This window comes from Carcharodon carcharias, assembly GCF_017639515.1.
Source record: "Carcharodon carcharias isolate sCarCar2 chromosome 27 unlocalized genomic scaffold, sCarCar2.pri SUPER_27_unloc_11, whole genome shotgun sequence".
Taxonomy (NCBI): Eukaryota; Metazoa; Chordata; class Chondrichthyes; order Lamniformes; family Lamnidae; genus Carcharodon; species Carcharodon carcharias.
The window spans coordinates 322850-344083 of NW_024470626.1; the positions used below are offsets into that span (position 1 = coordinate 322850).

The 21234-nt window shown below is 52.0% G+C and overlaps 1 protein-coding gene and 1 non-coding gene across 2 annotated transcripts in view; one reads left to right on the plus strand and one right to left on the minus strand.

Annotated features, from left to right (window-relative positions):
• Positions 1-6705, plus strand: part of haus4 (HAUS augmin-like complex, subunit 4) — a 35306-nt gene extending 28601 nt beyond the window's left edge. Inside the window, exons 7-9 of the mRNA XM_041180961.1 lie at positions 2258-2388; positions 3699-3767; positions 6331-6705. Coding sequence (XP_041036895.1) covers positions 2258-2388; positions 3699-3767; positions 6331-6514 — 384 coding nt within the window. The 3' untranslated portion in view covers positions 6515-6705. The remainder of the gene's footprint in view (positions 1-2257; positions 2389-3698; positions 3768-6330) is intronic.
• Positions 6706-20874: 14169 nt separating this feature from the next.
• trnar-acg lies at positions 20875-20947 on the minus strand. The gene has a single exon. It is a non-coding gene; the product is annotated as a tRNA-Arg (tRNA).
• Positions 20948-21234: the final 287 nt, after the last annotated feature.

The window sequence follows — 21234 nt, forward strand, 5'->3', positions numbered from 1 at the left end:
GCCATAGGAGGGGGTTGAGGAGTAGGGGGTGATGGAGGAGTGGACCAGGGTGTCCCGGAGGGAGCGATCCCTACGGAATGCCGATAAAGGGGGTGAAGGGAAGATGTGTTTGGCAGTGGCATCATGCTGGAGTTGGCGGAAATGGCGGAGGATGATCCTTTGAATGCGGAGGCTGGTGGGGTGATAAGTGAGGACAAGGGGGACCCTATCATGTTTCTGGGAGGGAGGAGAAGGCGTGAGGGTGCATGCGCGGGAGATGGGCCGGACACGGTTGAGGGCCCTGTCAACGACCGTGGGTGGAAAACCTCGGTTAAGGAAGAAGGAGGACATGTCAGAGGAACTGTTTTTGAAGGTAGCATCATCGGAACAGATGTGACGGAGGCGAAGGAACTGAGAGAATGGGATGGAGTCCTTACAGGAAGCGGGGTGTGAGGAGCTGTAGTAGAGATAGCTGTGGGAGTCGGTGGGTTTGTAATGGATATTGGTGGACAGTCACACTCCACCCTGCTCTCTTGCCCACATGTCTGTCCTTGGCTTGCTGCATTGTTCCAGTGAAGCCCAACGCAAACTGGAGGAACAACACCTCATCTTCCGACTAGGGACTTTACAGCCTTCCGGACTGAATATTGAATTCAACAACTTTAGGTCGTGAGCTCCCTCCCCCATCCCCACCCCCTTTCTGTTTCCCCCTTCCCTTTTTTTTCCAATAAATTATAAAGATTTTCCTTTTCCCACCTATTTCCATTATAAAAAAAAACCCCACTAGAGCTATACCTTGAGTGCCCTACCATCCATTCTTAATTAGCACATTCGTTTAGATAATATCACCAACTTTAACTTTAACACCTATGTGTTCTATTGTACTATTGTCGTTGACATCTTTTGATGATCTGCTTCTATCACTGCTTGTTTGTCCCTACAACCACACCCACCCCCCCCTCCACCTCTCTGTCTCTCTATCTCTCCGCCCCCCACACACACACACCTTAAACCAGCTTGTATTTCAGCTCTTTCTTGGACTCAAACTCAAGTTCTGTCGAAGGGTCATGAGGACTCGAAACGTCAACTCTTTTCTTCTCCGCCGATGCTGCTAGACCTGCTGAGTTTTTCCAGGTAATTCTGTTTTTGTTTTGGATTTCCAGCATCCGCAGTTTTTTTGTTTTCTTCTCTCTCTCTCTCTATCCGTTATCTATCTGTTCCTAACTCTCTCTCTCTCTCTCTCTCTATCCGTTATCTATCTGTCCCTAATTCTCTCTCTCTCTCTATCCATTATCTATCTGTCCCTGTCTAACTCTCTCTCTTTCTCTATCCATTATCTATCTGTCCCTAACTCTCTCTCTCTCTCTCTCTCTCTCTATCCATTATCTATCTGTCCCTAACTCTCTCTCTCTCTCTCTCTCTCTCTCTCTCTATCCATTATCTATCTGTCCCTAACTCTCTCTCTCTCTCTCTCTCTCTATCCGTTATCTATCTGTTCCTAACTCTCTCTCTCTCTCTCTCTATCCGTTATCTATCTGTCCCTAATTTTCTCTCTCTCTCTCTCTATCCATTATCTATCTGTCCCTGTCTAACTCTCTCTCTCTCTCTATCCATTATCTATCTGTCCCTAACTCTCTCTCTCTCTCTATCCATTATCTATCTGTCCCTAACTCTCTCTCTCTCTCTCTCTCTCTCTCTCTATCCATTATCTATCTGTCCCTGTCTAACTCTCTCTCTCTCTCTATCCGTTATCTATCTGTCCCTAACTCTCTCTCTCTCTCTCTCTATCCGTTATCTATCTGTCCCTAATTTTCTCTCTCTCTCTCTCTATCCATTATCTATCTGTCCCTAACTCTCTCTCTCTCTCTCTCTCTCTCTCTCTATCCATTATCTATCTGTCCCTGTCTAACTCTCTCTCTCTCTCTATCCATTATCTATCTGTCCCTAACTCTCTCTCTCTCTCTCTCTCTCTATCCATTATCTATCTGTCCCTAACTCTCTCTCTCTCTCTCTCTCTCTCTATCCATTATCTATCTGTCCCTAACTCTCTCTCTCTCTCTCTCTCTCTCTCTCTCTATCCGTTATCTATCTGTCCCTAATTTTCTCTCTCTCTCTCTCTCTATCCATTATCTATCTGTCCCTGTCTAACTCTCTCTCTCTCTCTATCTGTTATCTATCTGTCCCTAACTCTCTCTCTCTCTCTCTCTATCCGTTATCTATCTGTCCCTAACTCTCTCTCTCCCTCTCTGCCGCCCCCCTACCCCCCCACCTGTCCCAGATACTGTCCCGCTGTTTTGAGATGCTGCGGGAGTTGATCGACAAGCACCGAATCAGCTCCCAGCCTGAGCTCGATACCCAGCTCCAGGAGTACCTGCGGCTGAAGAGCAGAGCCATGTTCGTCAAACTGGGGTAAGGAGTCAGCGTGGCAACCGGCAGGGTCAGGGTTCACCGCGGGACACCCCCCCCACTGACAGGCCAGGGGGTGGGGGTCCTGAGACCCCCCCCCCACAACCCCGGGGACAGATTGTCGGGGGTGGGGGGGGTGGGGAAGAGAGGGTGTCGGGGGGGAGGGGCGATGGGGAAATGAGGGGGAATGGGGACAGGGGAGGGGGAAGGAGAGGAGGAGGGAGGGAGGGGTTGGGGGGTAGGAGAGAGGGAGGGGTTGGGGGTAGGAGAGAGGGAGGGGTTGGGGGGTAGGAGAGAGGGAGGGGTTGGGGGGTAGGAGAGAGGGAGGGGTTGGGGGGGTAGGAGAGAGGGAGGGTTGGGGAGGTAGGAGAGAGGGAGGGTTGGGGAGGTAGGAGAGAGGGAGGGGTTTGGGGGGTAGGAGAGAGGGAGGGGTTGGGGGTGTAGGAGAGAGGGAGGGGGAAGGAGAGGAGGAGGGAGGGAGGGGTTGGGGTAAGGAGGGAGGGAGGGGTTTGGGGGGTAGGAGAGAGGGAGGGGTTTGGGGAGGTAGGAGAGAGGGAGGGGTTTGGGGGGGTAGGAGAGAGGGAGGGGTTGGGGGGAAGGAGAGAGGGAGGGGTTGGGGGGTAGGAGAGAGGGAGGGGTTGGGGGGTAGGAGAGAGGGAGGGGTTGGGGGGTAGGAGAGAGGGAGGGGTTGGGGGGTGTAGGAGAGAGGGAGGGGTTGGGGGTGTAGGAGAGAGGGAGGGGTTGGGGAGGTAGGAGAGAGGGAGGGGTTGGGGGGTAGGAGAGAGGGAGTATTTGGCGTAGGAGAGAGGGGGTGTATGGGGTAGGGGAGAGGAGAGACTGGGGTAAGGGGGCATTGGGGAGAGGGAGGGGTAATTGTGAGGAGAGGGAGAATGGGGAGACGGGGAATGGAGTGAAAAGGGGAGATTTGGGAGGGTGAATAGGGAGAGGGACAGGGATTGGAGTGAGAGAGGAGGTGTTTGGGACTGGAAGGGGCATTTTGGAGGCAAGGATGGGTCACGTGGAGAGGAATTTGGGGAGAGCGAGGAAGAATGTGAGGGGAGGGGTTTGTGAGGGATGAGGAATAAGAGGTGGAGGATTGGTGAGAGGGAGGGAGGGGGGATTTGCTAGCTAGCTGGGGTTTGGGGTAAGGAGTGAGGTGTGATTGTGGGTGGGAGGAGTGACTGTCAGAGTTTCCTGGGGTTGGAGTGAGGGGTCTTGGTGCAGCGATGAAGGAAGGGGGTAGATAGAGAGGGTAAGAAGCAATGAGATTTGAGAATGGGTCTGATCTGAACCGGTGCTGATTTCTATTCCAGGCTCATGAAACTCGAGCTTCGGCACCAACTGTTCAACCAGGATACAGTGGATGCTCATAACTCCATCAGGTACAGAATCCGAGACAGACCATTGACCCTCCTCCAGAGAGGTCCTGTTCGCTCCCAATGGACCCAAACCCCTTCCTGTTCACTCTCACCGTACACAATCCCAATCCCAAACCCCTTCCCGTTCACTCCCATTGTACACAATCCCAATGGACCCAAACCCCTTCCCCTTCACTCCCACTGTACACAATCCCAATGGACCCAAACCCCTTCCCGTTCACTCCCACTGTACACAATCCCAATAGACCCAAACCCCTTCCCGTTCACTCCCACCGTACACAATCCCAATGGACCCAAACCCCTTCCCGTTCACTCCCACTGTACACCATCCCAATGGACCCAAACCACTTCCTGTTCACTCCCACCGTACACATTCCCAATCCCAAACCCCTTCCCATTCACTCCCACCGTACACAATCCCAATGGACCCAAACCCCTTCCCCTTCACTCCCACCGTACACAATCCCAATGGACCCAAACCTCTTCCTGTTCACTCCCACCGTACACAATCCCAATGGACCCAAACCCCTTCCCCTTCACTCCCATTGTACACAATCCCAATCCCAAACCCCTTCCCATTCATTCCCACTGTACACAATCCCAATGGACCCAAACCCCTTCCCCTTCACTCCCACCGTACACAATCCCAATGGACCCAAACCCCTTCCCCTTCACTCCCACCGTAAACAATCCCAATGGACCCAAACCCCTTCCCGTTCACTCCCATTGTACACAATCCCAATGGACCCAAACCTCTTCCTGTTCACTCCCACCGTACACAATCCCAATGGACCCAAACCCCTTCCCCTTCACTCCCATTGTACACAATCCCAATCCCAAACCCCTTCCCATTCATTCCCACTGTACACAATCCCAATGGACCCAAACCCCTTCCCCTTCACTCCCACCGTACACAATCCCAATGGACCCAAACCCCTTCCCCTTCACTCCCACCGTAAACAATCCCAATGGACCCAAACCCCTTCCCCTTCACTCCCATTGTACACAATCCCAATCCCAAACCCCTTCCCATTCATTCCCACTGTACACAATCCCAATGGACCCAAACCCCTTCCCCTTCACTCCCACCGTACACAATCCCAATGGACCCAAACCCCTTCCCCTTCACTCCCACCGTAAACAATCCCAATGGACCCAAACCCCTTCCCCTTCACTCCCATTGTACACAATCCCAATCCCAAACCCCTTCCCATTCATTCCCACCGTAAACAATCCCAATGGACCCAAACCCCTTCCCGTTCACTCCCACCGTACACAATCCCAATGGACCCAAACCCCTTCCCCTTCACTCCCATTGTACACAATCCCAATCCCAAACCCCTTCCCATTCATTCCCACTGTACACAATCCCAATGGACCCAAACCCCTTCCCCTTCACTCCCACCGTACACAATCCCAATGGACCCAAACCCCTTCCCCTTCACTCCCACCGTAAACAATCCCAATGGACCCAAACCCCTTCCCCTTCACTCCCATTGTACACAATCCCAATCCCAAACCCCTTCCCATTCATTCCCACCGTAAACAATCCCAATGGACCCAAACCCCTTCCCGTTCACTCCCACCGTACACAATCCCAATGGACCCAAACCCCTTCCCCTTCACTCCCACCGTAAACAATCCCAATGGACCCAAACCCCTTCCCCTTCACTCCCATTGTACACAATCCCAATCCCAAACCCCTTCCCATTCATTCCCACTGTACACAATCCCAATGGACCCAAACCCCTTCCCCTTCACTCCCACCGTACACAATCCCAATGGACCCAAACCCCTTCCCCTTCACTCCCACCGTAAACAATCCCAATGGACCCAAACCCCTTCCCCTTCACTCCCATTGTACACAATCCCAATCCCAAACCCCTTCCCATTCATTCCCACCGTAAACAATCCCAATGGACCCAAACCCCTTCCCGTTCACTCCCACCGTACACAATCCCAATGGACCCAAACCCCTTCCCGTTCACTCCCACCGTAAACAATCCCAATGGACCCAAACCCCTTCCCGTTCACTCCCACCGTACACAATCCCAATGGATCCAAACCCCTTCCCCTTCACTCCCACCGTACACAATCCCAATGGACCCAAACCCCTTCCCCTTCACTCCCACTGTACACAATCCCAATGGACCCAAACCCCTTCCCGTTCACTCCCACTGTACACAATCCACATGGACCAAAACCCCTTCCCCTTCACTCCCACCGTACACAATCCCAAACCCCTTCCCCTTCACTCCCACCGTACACAATCCCAATGGACCCAAACCCCTTCCCCTTCACTCCCACTGTACACAATCCCAATCCCAAACCCCTTCCCCTTCACTCCCACCGTACACAATCCCAATGGACCCAAACCCCTTCCCGTTCACTCCCACCGTACACAATCCCAATGGACCCAAACCCCTTCCCCTTCACTCCCACCGGACACAATCCCCAACGGAGCAGACCGACCCGCGCAGGCCCGGGTTGGATCCTGGACGTTTCCTGTCCTCCGGTGCCGGTGGGTTTCACGGCTCCTCCTCCTTTTGTTTGTGTCTTACCTCAGGGCCCTGCTACTGGAGGAGCTGGAGGGGGAGCAGCAGAGCGCCGAGTCCCTCCGCCGGACGCTGAGCCTGTACCAGATGCTGGGCGCGGAGTTCGAGGGGCTGGTCTCCGAGTACGGGCACCTCCGACAGCTGCTGGAGAACAAGAAGTGGGCCCTGGAGGAGTTTAGCAAGTCCCAGAGCTAGCGCCGAGGGGACAGGGTCCCCCCTCCCGCCCGGGTCTGTGGGAGAGATGGGGTGGGGCCATTGGCGCAAGGACACACGTTCTTCCTCGTTCCCTCCCACCGTCCGTCTGGATCCCAGAACCTACAGGAGGAGCAAAGTTTTGGAATGTGGGCAGGAGGAGGGTTCGTCTGGGCCCCATGGGAAGGGAAGGGGAGGGGGAGGGGGAGGTGAATGGAGGTGGGGGGGGAGGGTGGAGAGAGAGAGAGAGTTCGGCAGGGCAACAGGAGAAAAGGAGAGAGTCTGGAAAGGAGGGAGAGTAGATGGTGCTCAGGGAGAGTGGGGGGGTGCGGGAGAGAGTTCAGGGGAGGGGCAGAGAGAGTTTGGAGGGGAAGGGGGAGAGAGTTCGGGGTGGGAAAACGTGGGTGGGGGAGAGAGTTTGGAGAGTGGGGGAGGAGAGAGTTTGGAGAGTAGGGGAGAAGAGAGTTTGGAGAGTGGGGGAGAAGAGAGTTTGGAGAGTGGGGGAGAAGAGAGTTTGGAGAGTGGGGGAGAAGAGAGTTTGGAGAGTGGGGGAGAAGAGAGTTTGGAGAGTGGGGGAGAAGAGAGTTTGGAGAGTGGGGGAGGAGAGAGTTTGGAGAGTGGGGGAGAAGAGAGTTTGGAGAGTAGGGGAGAAGAGAGTTTGGAGAGTGGGGGAGAAGAGAGTTTGGAGAGTGGGGGAGAAGAGAGTTTGGAGAGTGGGGGAGAAGAGAGTTTGGAGAGTGGGGGAGGAGAGAGTGGGGGAGGAGAGAGTAGGGGAGAAGAGAGTTTGGAGAGTGGGGGAGAAGAGAGTTTGGAGAGTGGGGGAGAAGAGAGTTTGGAGAGTGGGGGAGAAGAGAGTTTGGAGAGTGGGGGAGAAGAGAGTTTGGAGAGTTGGGGAGGAGAGAGTTTGGAGAGTAGGGGAGGAGAGAGTTTGGAGAGTGGGGGAGAAGAGAGTTTGGAGAGTGGGGGAGAAGAGAGTTTGGAGAGTGGGGGAGAAGAGAGTTTGGAGAGTGGGGGAGAAGAGAGTTTGGAGAGTGGGGGAGAAGAGAGTTTGGAGAGTGGGGGAGAAGAGAGTTTGGAGAGTGGGGGAGAAGAGAGTTTGGAGAGTGGGGGAGGAGAGAGTGGGGGAGGAGAGAGTAGGGGAGAAGAGAGTTTGGAGAGTGGGGGAGAAGAGAGTTTGGAGAGTGGGGGAGAAGAGAGTTTGGAGAGTTGGGGAGGAGAGAGTTTGGAGAGTAGGGGAGGAGAGAGTTTGGAGAGTGGGGGAGAAGAGAGTTTGGAGAGTGGGGGAGAAGAGAGTTTGGAGAGTGGGGGAGAAGAGAGTTTGGAGAGTGGGGGAGAAGAGAGTTTGGAGAGTGGGGGAGAAGAGAGTTTGGAGAGTGGGGGAGAAGAGAGTTTGGAGAGTAGGGGAGAAGAGAGTTTGGAGAGTGGGGGAGAAGAGAGTTTGGAGAGTGGGGGAGAAGAGAGTTTGGAGAGTAGGGGAGAAGAGAGTTTGGAGAGTGGGGGAGAAGAGAGTTTGGAGAGTGGGGGAGAAGAGAGTTTGGAGAGTGGGGGAGAAGAGAGTTTGGAGAGTGGGGAAGAAGAGAGTTTGGAGAGTGGGGGAGAAGAGAGTTTGGAGAGTGGGGGAGAAGAGAGTTTGGAGAGTGGGGGAGAAGAGAGTTTGGAGAGTGGGGGAGAAGAGAGTTTGGAGAGTGGGGGAGAAGAGAGTTTGGAGAGTGGGGGAGAAGAGAGTTTGGAGAGTGGGGGAGAAGAGAGTTTGGAGAGTGGGGGAGAAGAGAGTTTGGAGAGTGGGGGAGGAGAGAGTTTGGAGAGTGGGGGAGGAGAGAGTGGGGGAGGAGAGAGTGGGGGAGAAGAGAGTTTGGAGAGTGGGGGAGAAGAGAGTTTGGAGAGTGGGGGAGAAGAGAGTTTGGAGAGTGGGGGAGGAGAGAGTTTGGAGAGTGGGGGAGGAGAGAGTGGGGGAGGAGAGAGTCGGGGAGCAGAGAGTGGGGGAGGAGAGAGTCGGGGAGCAGAGAGTCGGGGAGCAGAGAGTCGGGGAGGAGAGATTTGGGAGAGCTGGTGGGGGGAGAGAGTTGGGAGGGCTGGGGAGGGAGAGAGTTGGGAGAGCTGGGGGGGGAGAGAGTTGGGAGAGCTGGGGGGGGAGAGAGTTGGGAGAGCTCGGGGGGGAGAGAGTTGGGAGAGCTCGGGGGGGAGAGAGTTGGGAGAGTTGGGTAAGGGAGTTTGGAGAGTGGGAGGAGAGAGTTTAGAGGGGGGGGGATTGAATGTGTAACCACTCATTCCTCTGGCTTGTACAGTTTGAATATTGAATCAGAAATAAATCCCTTAGTAATCACCTGATATTGTCACCGATTGGCCGCTTTCCTTGGGTATTAACCTCCACCGCCCCCTGTCAGGCCAGCTCCGGAACTACAAGTAGCAGCTTCTCTCTCTCTCTCGCTGGTTGGCGCTGCCTCGCCCCCTGTAGTTCCAAGTCAGGATGGTGAGCGGCTGGTGGGGGAGGGGGGGAACTCTCCCGGGGGTGAAGTTACCCCCTTGTCGGTCCAGGCTGCGGAGTTGGGCGGCGCTGTCGAAGGAGCCTTGGTGAGTTGCTGCAGTGCATCTTGTAGATGGCACACACGCTGCTGCTACTGTGCGTCGGTGGGTGGAGGGAGTGAATGTTTGTGGATGGGAGGCCCATCGAGCTGGGGGCTGCTTTGGGCTGCATTGATTTTCAGAACCCTGCTCCCTCCGGACCTTTCACACCGAGTTTATCCCAGTTTGTATTGATGTAGGTGGAACCCCTACTCCTACTTCCCCTGCATTTCACGGCAATTTCCCTCTAGGTCTGCCCCCTCCATCTCCCCTTTACCGCTTGAGGGTCGATGGTACATCCCCAGCATCATGATGGCCTCTTTGGTTCCTGCATTTTTTATGCTGTTCCGCTTTTGACCCCTTGCCCTTGAGAAAGCGGGGGTAACCTGGGCAATTGTGAAACCGTCCATTTTGGCAGGAAGATTGAAAGGGAAGCCTGTTATCCGAATGGTGAGAGATTGCAGAGCTCTGAGACGCAGAGGGATCTGGGTGTCCTAGTGCATGAATCACAGAAGGTTAGTGTGAAGTGTATTATCTAAATGGTGAGAGATTGCAGAGCTCTGAGACACAGAGGGATCTGGGTGTCCTAGTGCATGAATCACAGAAGGTTAGTATGAAGTGTGTTATCTAAATGGTGAGAGATTGCAGAGCTCTGAGACACAGAGGGATCTGGGTGTCCTAGTGCATGAATCACAGAAGGTTAGTTTGCAGGTATAGCAGGTCATTAGAAAAGCTGATAGAAAGTTATCATTTATTGTGAAGGGAGTTGAATATAAAAGTCGGGAGGTTATGCTTCAGTTATACAGGGCAGTGGTGAGACCACATCTGGAGTGTCATGTACAGAGTTGGTGTCCTTATTTAAGGAAGGATGTAAATGAGTGGGAAGCAGTTCAGAGATGGTTTACCAGACTAATACCAGGAATGTGCAGCCTGTTTTATGAGGGAAGGTCAGACAGGTTGGCTTGTACCCGCTGGAGTTCAGGAGAGTGAGAGGGGACTCGACTGAAAGCTTTTAAGATCCTGAGGGGGGTCTTGGACAGGGTGGGATGTGGAAAAGTTGTTTCCTCTTGCGGGAGAATCTAGAACAGGATGGGGGGGGGGTCACTGTTTAAAAATAAGGAGTCGTCCCATTTAGGACAGAGTCGAGGGGAAACGATTCTCTCTCCGAGGGTGGCGAGTCTTTGGACCTCTCTCCCTCACAAGGCGGTGGGGAGCGGAGCCTTTTGGAGGGAGCAAGAGATAGATTCTTCATAAACAAGGTGGGGGGGTGGTGAAAGGTTATCGGGGGTGTGGGCAGGGAATGTGGGCTTGAGGTGACGATCGGATCAGCCACCATCTTATCGAATGGGGGGGGTTGGGTGGGGGGGTGGATAGCAGGCACCGAGGGGCCGACTGGCTCCCGATTCGCACGCTGGGACGGGGTACGGTGGAGACAGAAGGTGTGGGATTAACTCTTGTTGAACGCCGTCATCACCCAGAGAGCCTATCCTAAAAGCCCTCGGCGAGCTGACGAATGGGCATCTGTGTATGTAGTCAGCCCACCCCCGACCCCCACCACCACCCAACAACAACCCCCCCCCCCCGGCTCTGTCATTTGCGATAAAGGTAAACGTATCCAAAGGAATTTTCCACCAACACGACTTATTTTTTAAAAAAAAAATAACCCGTTTGAATTTATTTCCAGAAACTTTTTTTCCGTCCAAAGGAACCATCATTGGGTTAACTTTTTGAAGGTAAACTCACTCCCGAGACGTCTCCCCCAGTGACTTTTCGACTGGGCGCCTGTGGGAGTTTTCCCTGGACTTTATCTCGAAAGCCCCCTCGGCTTCTTAAAAACTAGTTTCAACTCATTTGAAGAAATTTATCTTTCCGGTTGAACTTTTGTAACAAAACCAAATAACTTAAGTTCTCTTCAAAGATGTTCCTCCATAGAACTTGCAGCGAGTTGGCCAATATCTATCTGAATTAGTTTTATCTTGTTGCACTGAATCACACAGAGTGCAGAAGAGGCCCTTCGGCCCATCGAGTCTGTACCGGACACCGTGAGAAACCCCTGACCTACCTCCCTAACCACACTGACCAGCACTTGGCCCCCACAGCCTCGAATGTTAGGAGGTGCTGAGCGCTCGTCCAGGGGCTTTTTAAAGGGTGTGAGGCTAACCCACCCTCCACCACCCTCCCAGGCAGCGCATTCCACACCCTCACCACCCTCTGGGTAAGAAAGTTTCTCTTCACATCTCCCCCCCCTAAACCTCCTGCCCCTCACCTTGAACTTATGGCCCCCTCGTGACTGACCCTTCAACTAAGGGGAACAGCTGCTCCCAACCCACCCTGTCCAAGCCCCTCATAATCTTGTCCACCTCGATCAGGTCACCCCTCAGTCTTCTCTGCTCCAACGCAAACAACCCAAGTCTATCCAAACCTCTCTTCATCACTTAAATGTTTCATCCCCCAGGCAACATCCTGGTGAATCTCCTCTGCACCCCCTCCAGTGCAATCACATCCTTCCTATAATGTGGCGACCAGAACTGCACACAGTACTCCAGCTGTGGCCTCACCAAGGGTCTATACAACTCCAACATCACCTCCCTACTTTTGTAATCTACGCCTCGATTGATAGAGGCAAGAGTCCCCTGTGCCTTTTTCACCAGCCCACTAACATGCCCCTCCGCCTTCAGAGATCTATGGACACACACGCCAAGGTCTCTTTGTTCCCCAGAACTTCCTAGTGCCAAGTCGTTCATTGAATACTTCCTTGTCCAATTCCTCCTTCCAAAGCTATTTCTCCCAAGAGTTTAACAGGAGTTTGTGAACTATTTTTAAAAGCTTTGCTCCCTCTAAACCAGCCAGGATTCGAACCTGGAATCTTCTGACCTTTGGTCAGACGCATTATCCATTACGCCACTGGCCCAGATGTGAAAAGCCAGCGACAGTTCCTACAAATTGTCCCGACTCTCCTGTTATGATTCAGCAGTCGGTGAGGCCGAGTTATTTAAAATCCCAGAGCAAAATGTTCAACAACTGTCATCACCTAGATTTCCAATCGGTGTGTTTGGAGTTGCAGCACCAAACTCAGGAATAAGACCACCAGGTCTCCAGAGCTTTTATATCCAACTAAATGAGACATGTATTAGGTTACAACAAGGTATTAAACACACACACATAAAAGCAAAACAATCTGCAGAGGCTGGAAATCCGAAACAAATAGAGCTGGAAAAGCTCAGCAGGTCTGACAGCCTCTGCGGAGAGGGACACAGTTAACGTTTCGAGTCCGTGTGACTCTTCAACAGAACTAAGGAAATATAGAAAAGAGGTGAAGCATCAGCTGGTTTAAGGGAGGGTGAGACAGGTAGAGCTGGATAGAGGGCCAGTGATAGGTGGAGATAACCAAAAGATGTCACAGAGAAAAGGACAAAGCGGTGTTGAAGGTGGTGATATTATCTAAAGGAATGTGCTAGTGAAGGGTAGAAAGCAGGACGAGCAACGTACAGATAGCCCTAGTGGGGGTGGGGGTGGGGTGAAGGTACAGAAAGCCCTAGCGGGGTTGGAGTGGGGGGAATGTACAGATAGCCCTAGTGGGGGTGGGGTGGGGGTGAAGGTACAGATAGCCCTAGTGGGGGTGGGGGTGGGGTAAAGGTACAGATAGCCCTAGTGGGGGTGCGGTGGGGTGAAGGTACAGATAGCCCTAGTGGGGTTGGGGTGGGGGTGAAGGTACAGATAGCCCTAGTGGGGGTGGGATGAAGGTACAGATAGCCCTAGTGGGGGTGGGTTGGGGGGAAGGTACAGATATCCCGAGTGGGGGTGGGGTGAAGGTACAGATAGCCCTGGTGTGGGTGGGGTGGGATGAAGGTACAGATAGCCCTAGTGGGGGTGGGGTGGGGGTGAAGGTACAGATAGCCCTAGTGGGTGTGGGGTGGGGGTGAAGGTACAGATAGCCCTAGTGGGTGTGGGGTGGGGTCAAAGGTACAGATAGCCCTAGTGGGGGTGGGGTGGGGGTAAAGGTACAGATAGCCATAGTGGGGGTGGGGTGAAGGTACAGATAGCCCTAGTGGGTGTGGGGTGGGGTTGAAGGTACAGATAGACCTAGTGGGGGTGGGGTGGGGGGTGAAGGTACAGATAGCCCTAGTGGGGGTGAGGTGGGGTGAAGGTACAGATAGATTTGGATTGGAAAGGGGGTGGGGATGGAGGAGAGAGTTCATGATCTAAAGTTGTTGAACTCAATATTCATTGCGGAAGGCTGTAAAGTGCCTAGTGGGAAGATGAGGTGTTGTTCCTCCAGTTTGCTTTGGGCTTCACTGGAACAATGCAGCAAGCCAAGGACAGACATGTGGGCAAGAGAGCAGGGTGGAGGGTTAAAATGGAAAGCGACAGGGAGGTCTGGGTGATGCTTCTGGACAGTCTGAAGGTGTTCCCCAAAGCGGGTCACCCAGTCTCCATTTGGTCTCTCCAATGTAGAGGAGACAACATTGGGAGCAACGAATGCAGTAACTAAATTGAGGGAAGTGCAAGTGAAATGTTGCTTCACTTGAAAGGACTGTTTGGGCCCTTGGACAGTGAGCAGAGAGGAAGTGAAGGGGCAGGTGTTGCACCTTCTGCTGTTGCATGGGAAGGTGCCATAGGAGGGGGTTGAGGTGTAGGGGGTGATGGAGGAGTGGACCAGGGTGTCCTGGAGGGAACGATCCCTATGGAATGCCGACAGTGAGGGTGAATGGGGAGATGTGTTTGGTGGTGGCATCATGCTGGAGTTGGCGGAAATGGCGGAGGATGATCCTTTGAATGCGGAGGCTGGTGGGGTGATAAGTGAGGACAAGGGGGACCCTATCATGTTTCTGGGAGGGAAGAGAAGGCGTGAGGGCGGATGCGCGGGAGATGGGCCGGACACGGTTGAGGACCCTCTCAACGACCGTGGGTGGAAAACCTCGGTTAAGTTAGAAAAAGGACATGTCAGAGAAACTGTTTTTGAAGGTAGCATCATCGGAACAGATGCGATGGAAGTGAAGGAACTGAGAAAATGGGATGGAGTCCTTACAGTAAACGGGGTGTGAGGAGCTGTAGTCGAGATAGCTGTGGGAGTCGGTGGGTTTGTAATGGATATTGGTGAACAGTCTATCACCAGAGATTGAGACAGAGAGGTCAAGGAAGGGAAGGGAGGTGTCAGAGATGGACCACGTGAAAATGATGGAGGGGTGGAGATTGGAAGCAAAATTAATAAATGTTTCCAAATCCCGATGAGAGCATGAAGCGGCACCGAAGTAATCATCGATGTACCGGAGAAAGAGTTGTGGAAGGGGGCCGGAGTAGGACTGGAACAAGGAATGTTCCACATACCCCATAAAGAGACAGGTATAGCTGGGGCCCATGCGGGTACCCATAGCCACACCTTTTATTTGGAGGAAGTGAGAGGAGTTGAAGGAGAAATTGTACAGCGTGAGATCAAGTTCAGCCAGACGGAGGAGAGTAGTGGTGGATGGGGATTGTTCGGGCCTCTGTTCGAGGAAGAAGCTAAGGGCCCTCAGACCATCCTGGTGGGGGATGGAGGTGTAGAGGGATTGGACGTCCATGGTGAAGAGGAAGGGGTTGGGGCCAGGGAACTGGAAATTGTTGATGTGACGTAAGGTGTCAGAGGAATCACGGATGTAGGTGGGAAGGGACTGGACAAGGGGAGGGAGAAGGGAGTCAAGATAACGAGAAAGGAGTTCTGTGGGGCAGGAGCAAGCTGAGACGATAGGTCTACTGGGGCAGTTCTGTTTGTGGATTTTGGGAAGGAGGTAGAAGCGGGCCGTCCGAGGTTGGGCGACTATCAGGTTGGAAGCTGTGGGAGGGAGATCCCCAGAGGAGATGAGGTCAGTGACAGTCCTGGAAACAATGGCTTGATGTTCAGTGGTGCGGTCATGGTCCAGGGAGAGGGAGGAGGAAGTGTCTGCGAGTTGACGCTCAGCCTCCGCGAGGTAGAGGTCAGTGCGCCAGACAACAACAGCACCACCCTTGTCAGCAGGTTTGATGACAATGTCAGGGTTGGACCTGAGAGAACGGAGTGCAGCAAGTTCAGAGAGAGAGAGATTAGAATGGGTGAGAGGAGCAGAGAAATTGAGATGACTAATGTCGCGCCGACAGTTCTCAATGAAAAGGTCAAGAGAAGGTAAGAATCCAGAGGGAGGGGTCCAGGTGGAGGGAGAATATTGGAGGTGGGTGAAAGAATCCGTTGAACGGGGAGAGGACTCCTGCCCAAAGAAGTGAGCCCAGAGACGAAGACGGCGGAAGAAGAGTTCAGCATCGTGCCGAGCACGAAATTCATTGAGGTGAGGGCGTAAGGGTGTGAAACTGAATCCTTTACTGAGCACTGAACCTTCAGCATCAGCGTCGGGAAGGTCAGGGGGTGTAGTGAATACACAACTGGGGCTGGGATTGGAACAGAGGGACAAGCAGGGGTGTCGATGAGTTGTTGGAGATTTGAATGGTTTTCATCGAATATCAAAGACATTTTTCCCTCAAATGTAACTGGAGTTTGTGAACTATTTTTCAAAGCTTTGCTCCCTCCGAACCAGCCAGGATTCGAACCTGGAATCTTCTGATCCGTAGTACGGACGCGTTATCCATTGCGCCACTGGCCCAGATGCAAAAGGCCAGCGACAGTTCCTACAAATTGTCCCGACTCTCCTGTTATGATTCAGCAGTCGGTGAGGCCGAGTTATTTAAAATCCCAGAGCAAAATGTTCAACAACTGTCATCACCTAGATTTCCAATCGGTGTGTTTGGAGTTGCAGCGCCAAACTCAGGAATAAGACCACCAGGTCTCCAGAGCTTTTATATCCAACTAAATGAGACATGTATTAGGTTACAACAAGGTATTAAACACACACACATGGCTGTACATTGTGTCCTAACCAGAGCTGGATAGAGGGCCAGTGATAGGTGGAGGGAAAGGAGAGATTGTCAATGATGTCATAGACAAAAGGACAAAGGGGTAAGAGAGTTTGGAGAGCGGGGAGAAGAGAGTTTGGAGAGCGGGGAGGAGAGAGTTGGGAGAGCGGTGAGAAGAGAGTTTGGAGAGCGGGGCAGAGAGAGTTTGGAGAGCGGGGAGAAGAGAGTTTGGAGAGCGGGGAGAAGAGAGTTTGGAGAGCGGGGAGGAGAGAGTTTGGAGAGCGGGGAGAAGAGAGTTTGGAGAGCGGGGAGAAGAGAGTTTGGAGAGCGGGGAGAAGAGAGTTTGGAGAGCGGGGAGGAGAGAACTTGGAGAGCGGGGAGGAGAGAGTTTGGAGAGCGGGGAGGAGAGAGTTTGGAGAGCGGGGAGGAGAGAGTTTGGAGAGTTGGGTAAGGGAGTTTGGAGAGTGGGAGGAGAGAGTTTAAAGGGAGGGGGATTGAATGTGTAACCACTCATTCCCCTGGCTTGTACAGTTTGAATATTGAATCAGAAATAAATCCCTTAGTAATCACCTGATATTGTCACCGATTGGCCGCTTTCCTTGGGTATTAACCTCCACCGCCCCCTGTCAGGCCAGCTCTGGAACTACAAGTAGCAGCTTCTCTCTCTCTCTCTCTCGCTGGTTGGCGCTGCCTCGCCCCCTGTAGTTCCAAGTCAGGATGGTGAGCGGCTGGTGGGGGAGGGGGGGAACTCTCCCGGGGGTGAAGTTACCCCCTTGTCGGTCCAGGCTGCGGATTTGGGCGGCGCTGTCGAAGGAGCCTTGGCAAGTTCCTGCAGTGCATCTTGTAGATGGTACACACGCTGCTGCTACTGTGCGTCGGTGGGTGGATGGAGTGTATGTTTGTGGATGGGGGGCCCATCGAGCTGGGGGCTGCTTTGGGCTGCATTGATTTTCAGAACCCTGCTACCTCCGGACGTTTCACACCGAGTTTTTCCCAGTTTGTATTGTTCTAGGTGGAACCGCTACTCCTACTTCCCCTGCATTTCACGGCAATTTCCCTCTACGTCTGCCCCCTCTATCTCCCCTTTACCGCTTGAGGGTCGACGGTACATCCCCAGCATCGTGATGGCCACTTTGGTTCCGCCATTTTTTATGCTGTTCCGCTTTTGACCCCTTGCCCTTGAGAAAGCGGGGGTAACCTGGGCAATTGTGAAACCGTCCGTTTTGGAAGGAAGATTGAAAGGGAAGCCTGTTATCCGAATGGTGAGAGATTGCAGAGCTCTGAGACGCAGAGGGATCTGGGTGTCCTAGTGCATGAATCACAGAAGGTTAGTATGAAGTGTATTATCTAAATGGTGAGAGATTGCAGAGCTCTGAGACGCAGAGGGATCTGGGTGTCCTAGTGCATAAATCACAGAAGGTTAGTATGAAGTGTGTTATCTAAATGGTGAGAGATTGCAGAGCTTTGAGGTACAGACGGATCTGGGTGTCCTAGTACATGAATCACAGAAGGTTAGTATGAAGTGTGTTATCTAAATGGTGAGAGATTGCAGAGCTCTGAGACACAGGGATCTGGGTGTCCTAGTGCATGAATCACAGAAGGTTAGTATGAAGTGTATTATCTAAATGGTGAGAGATTGCAGAGCTCTGAGACGTAGAGGGACCTGGGTGTCCTAGTGCATGAATCACAGAAGGTTAGTATGAAGTGTATTATCTAAATGGTGAGAGATTGCAGAGCTCTGAGGTTCAGAGGGATGTGGGTGTCCTAGTGCATGAATCACAGAAGGTTAGTATGAAGTGTGTTATCTAAATGGTGAGAGATTGCAGAGCTCTGAGGTACAGAGGGATCTGGGTGTCCTAGTGCATGAATCACAGAAGGTTAATATGAAGTGTATTATCTAAATGGTGAGAGATTGCAGAGCTCTGAGACACAGAGGGATCTGGGTGTCCTAGTGCATGAATCAAAGAAGGTTAGTAGGAAGTGTATTATATTAATGGAGAGAGATTGCAGAGCTCTGAGACGAAGAGTGATCTGGCTGTCCTAGTGCATGAATCACAGAAGGTTAGTATGAAGTGTGTTATCTAAATGGTGAGAGATTGCAGAGCTCTGAGGTACAGAGGGATCTGGGTGTCCTAGTGCATGAATCACAGAAGGTTAGTATGAAGTGTGTTATCTAAATGGTGAGAGATTGCAGAGCTCTGAGGTACAGAGGGATCTGGGTGTCCTAGTTCATGAATCACAGAAGGTTAGTATGAAGTGTATTATCTAAATGGTGAGAGATTGCAGAGCTCTGAGACACAGAGGGATCTGGGTGTCCTAGTGCATGATTCAAAGAAGTTAGTATGAAGTGTATTATATAAATGGAGAGAGATTGCAGAGCTCTGAGACGAAGAGGGATCTGGGTGTCCTAGTGCATGAATCACAGAAGGTTAATATGAAGTGTGTTATCTAAATGGTGAGAGATTGCAGAGCTCTGAGGTGCAGAGGGATCTGGGTGTCCTAGTGCATGAATCAAAGAAGGTTATCATGAAGTGTATTATCTAAATGGTGAGAGATTGCAGAGCTCTGAGACACAGAGGGATCTGGGTGTCCTAGTGCATGAATCACAGAAGGTTAGTATGAAGTGTGTTATCTAAATGGTGAGAGATTGCAGAGCTCTAAGGTGCAGAGGGATCTGGGTGTCCTAGTGCATGAATCACAGAAGGTTAGTATGAAGTGTGTTATCGAAATGGTGAGAGATTGCAGAGCTCTGAGGTACAGAGGGATCTGGGTGTCCTAGTGCATGAATCACAGAAGGTTAGTGTGCAGGTACAGCAGGTCATTAGGAAAGCTAATAGAAAGTTATCATTTATTGTGAGGGGAGTTGAATATAAAAGTAGAGAAGTGATGCTTCAGTTGTACAGGGCACTGGTGAGACCACATCTGGAGTGTCATGTACAGAGTTGGTCTCCTTATTTAAGGAAGGATGTAAATATGTGGGAAGCAGGTCAGAGAAGGTTTACCAGACTAATACCAGGAATGTGCAGCCTGTTTTATGAGGGAAGGTCGGACAGGTTAGGCTTGTACCCGCTGGAGTTCAGGAGAGTGAGAGGGGACTCGACTGAAAGCTTTTAAGATCCTGAGGGGGGTCTTGGACAGGGTGGGATGTGGAAAAGATGTTTCCTCTTGCGGGAGAATCTAGAACAGGGTGGGGGGGGGGGTCACTGTTTAAAAATAAGGAGTCGTCCCATTTAAGACAGAGTCGAGGGGAAACGATTCTCTCTCCGAGGGTGGCGAGTCTTTGGACCTCTCTCCCTCACAAGGCGGTGGGGAGCGGAGCCTTTTGGAGGGAGCAAGAGATAGATTCTTGATGAACGAGGTGGGGGGGGTGGTGGAAGGTTATCGGGGGTGTGGGCAGGGAATGTGGGCTTGAGGTGACGATCGGATCAGCCACCATCTTATCGAATGGGGGGGGTTGGGTGGAGGGGTGGATAGCAGGCACCGAGGGGCCGACTGGCTCCCGATTCGCACGCTGGGACGGGGTACGGTGGAGACAGAAGGTGTGGGATTAACTCTTGTTGAACGCCGTCATCACCCAGAGAGCCTATCCTAAAAGCCCTCGGCGAGCTGACGAATGGGCATCTGTGTATGTAGTCAGCCCACCCCCGACCCCCACCACCACCCAACAACAACCCCCCCCCCCCGGCTCTGTCATTTGCGATAAAGGTAAACGTATCCAAAGGAATTTTCCACCAACACGACTTATTTTTTAAAAAAAAAAATAACCGGTTTGAATTTATTTCCAGAAATTTTTTTTCTGTCCAAAGGAACCATCATTGGGTTAACTTATTGAAGGTAAACTCACTCCCGAGACGTCTCCCCCAGTGACTTTTCGACTGGGCGCCTGTGGGAGTTTTCCCTGGACTTTATCTCGAAAGCCCCCTCGGCTTCTTAAAAACTAGTTTCAACTCATTTGAAGAAATTTATCTTTCCGGTTGAACTTTTGTAACAAAACCAAATAACTTAAGTTCTCTTCAAAGATGTTCCTCCATAGAACTTGCAGCGAGTTGGCCAATATCTATCGGAATTAGTTTTATCTTATTGCACTGAATCTCACAGAGTGCAGAAGAGGCCCTTCGGCCCATCGAGTCTGTACCGGACACCGTGAGAAACCCCTGACCTACCTCCCTAACCCCAGTGACCAGCACTCGGCCCCCACAGCCTCGAACGTTAGGAGGTGCCGGGTGCTTGCCCAGGGGCTTTTTAAAGGATGTGAGGCTAACTCACCCTCCACCACCCTCCCAGGCAGCGCATTCCACACCCTCACCACCCTCTGGGTAAAAAAGTTTCTCCTCACACCCCCCCCACTAAACCTGCTGCCCCTCACCTTGAACTTATGCCCCCCTCGTGACTGACCCTTCAACTAAGGGGAATAGCTGCTCCCTATCCACCCTGTCCATGCCCCTCATCATCTTGTACCCCTCGATCAGGTCGCCCCTCAGTCTTCTCTGCTCCAACGAAAACAACCCAAGTCTATCCAAACCTCTCTTCATCACTTAAATGTTTCATCCCCCAGGCAACATCCTGGTGAATCTCCTCTGCACCCCCTCCAGTGCAATCACATCCTTCCTATAATGTGGCGACCAGAACTGCACACAGTACTCCAGCTGTGGCCTCACCAAGGGTCTATACAACTCCAACATCACCTCCCTACTTTTGTAATCTATGCCTCGATTGATAAAGGCAAGAGTCCCCTGTGCCTTTTTCACCAACCCCACTAATATGCCCCCTCCGCCTTCAGAGATCTATGGACACACACGCCAAGGTCCCTTTGTTCCCCAGAACTTCCTAGTGCCATATCGTTCATTGAATACTTCCTTGTCCAATTACTCCTTCCAAAGATATTTCTCCCAAGAGTTTAACATGAGTTTGTTAACTATGTTTAAAAGCTTTGCTCTTTCCGAACCAGCCAGGATTCGAACCTGGAATCTTCTGATCCGTAGTCGGACGCGTTATCCATTGCGCCACTGGCCCAGATGTGAAAGGCCAGCGACAGTTCCTACAAATTGTCCCGACTCTCCTGTTATGATTCAGCAGTCGGTGAGGCCGAGTTATTTAAAATCCCAGAGCAAAATGTTCAACAACTGTCATCACCTAGATTTCCAATCGGTGTGTTTGGAGTTGCAGCACCAAACTCAGGAATAAGACCACCAGGTCTCCAGAGCTTTTATATCCAACTAAATGAGACATGTATTAGGTTACAACAAGGTATTAAACACAGACATAAAAGCAAAACAATCTGCAGAGGCTGGAAATCCGAA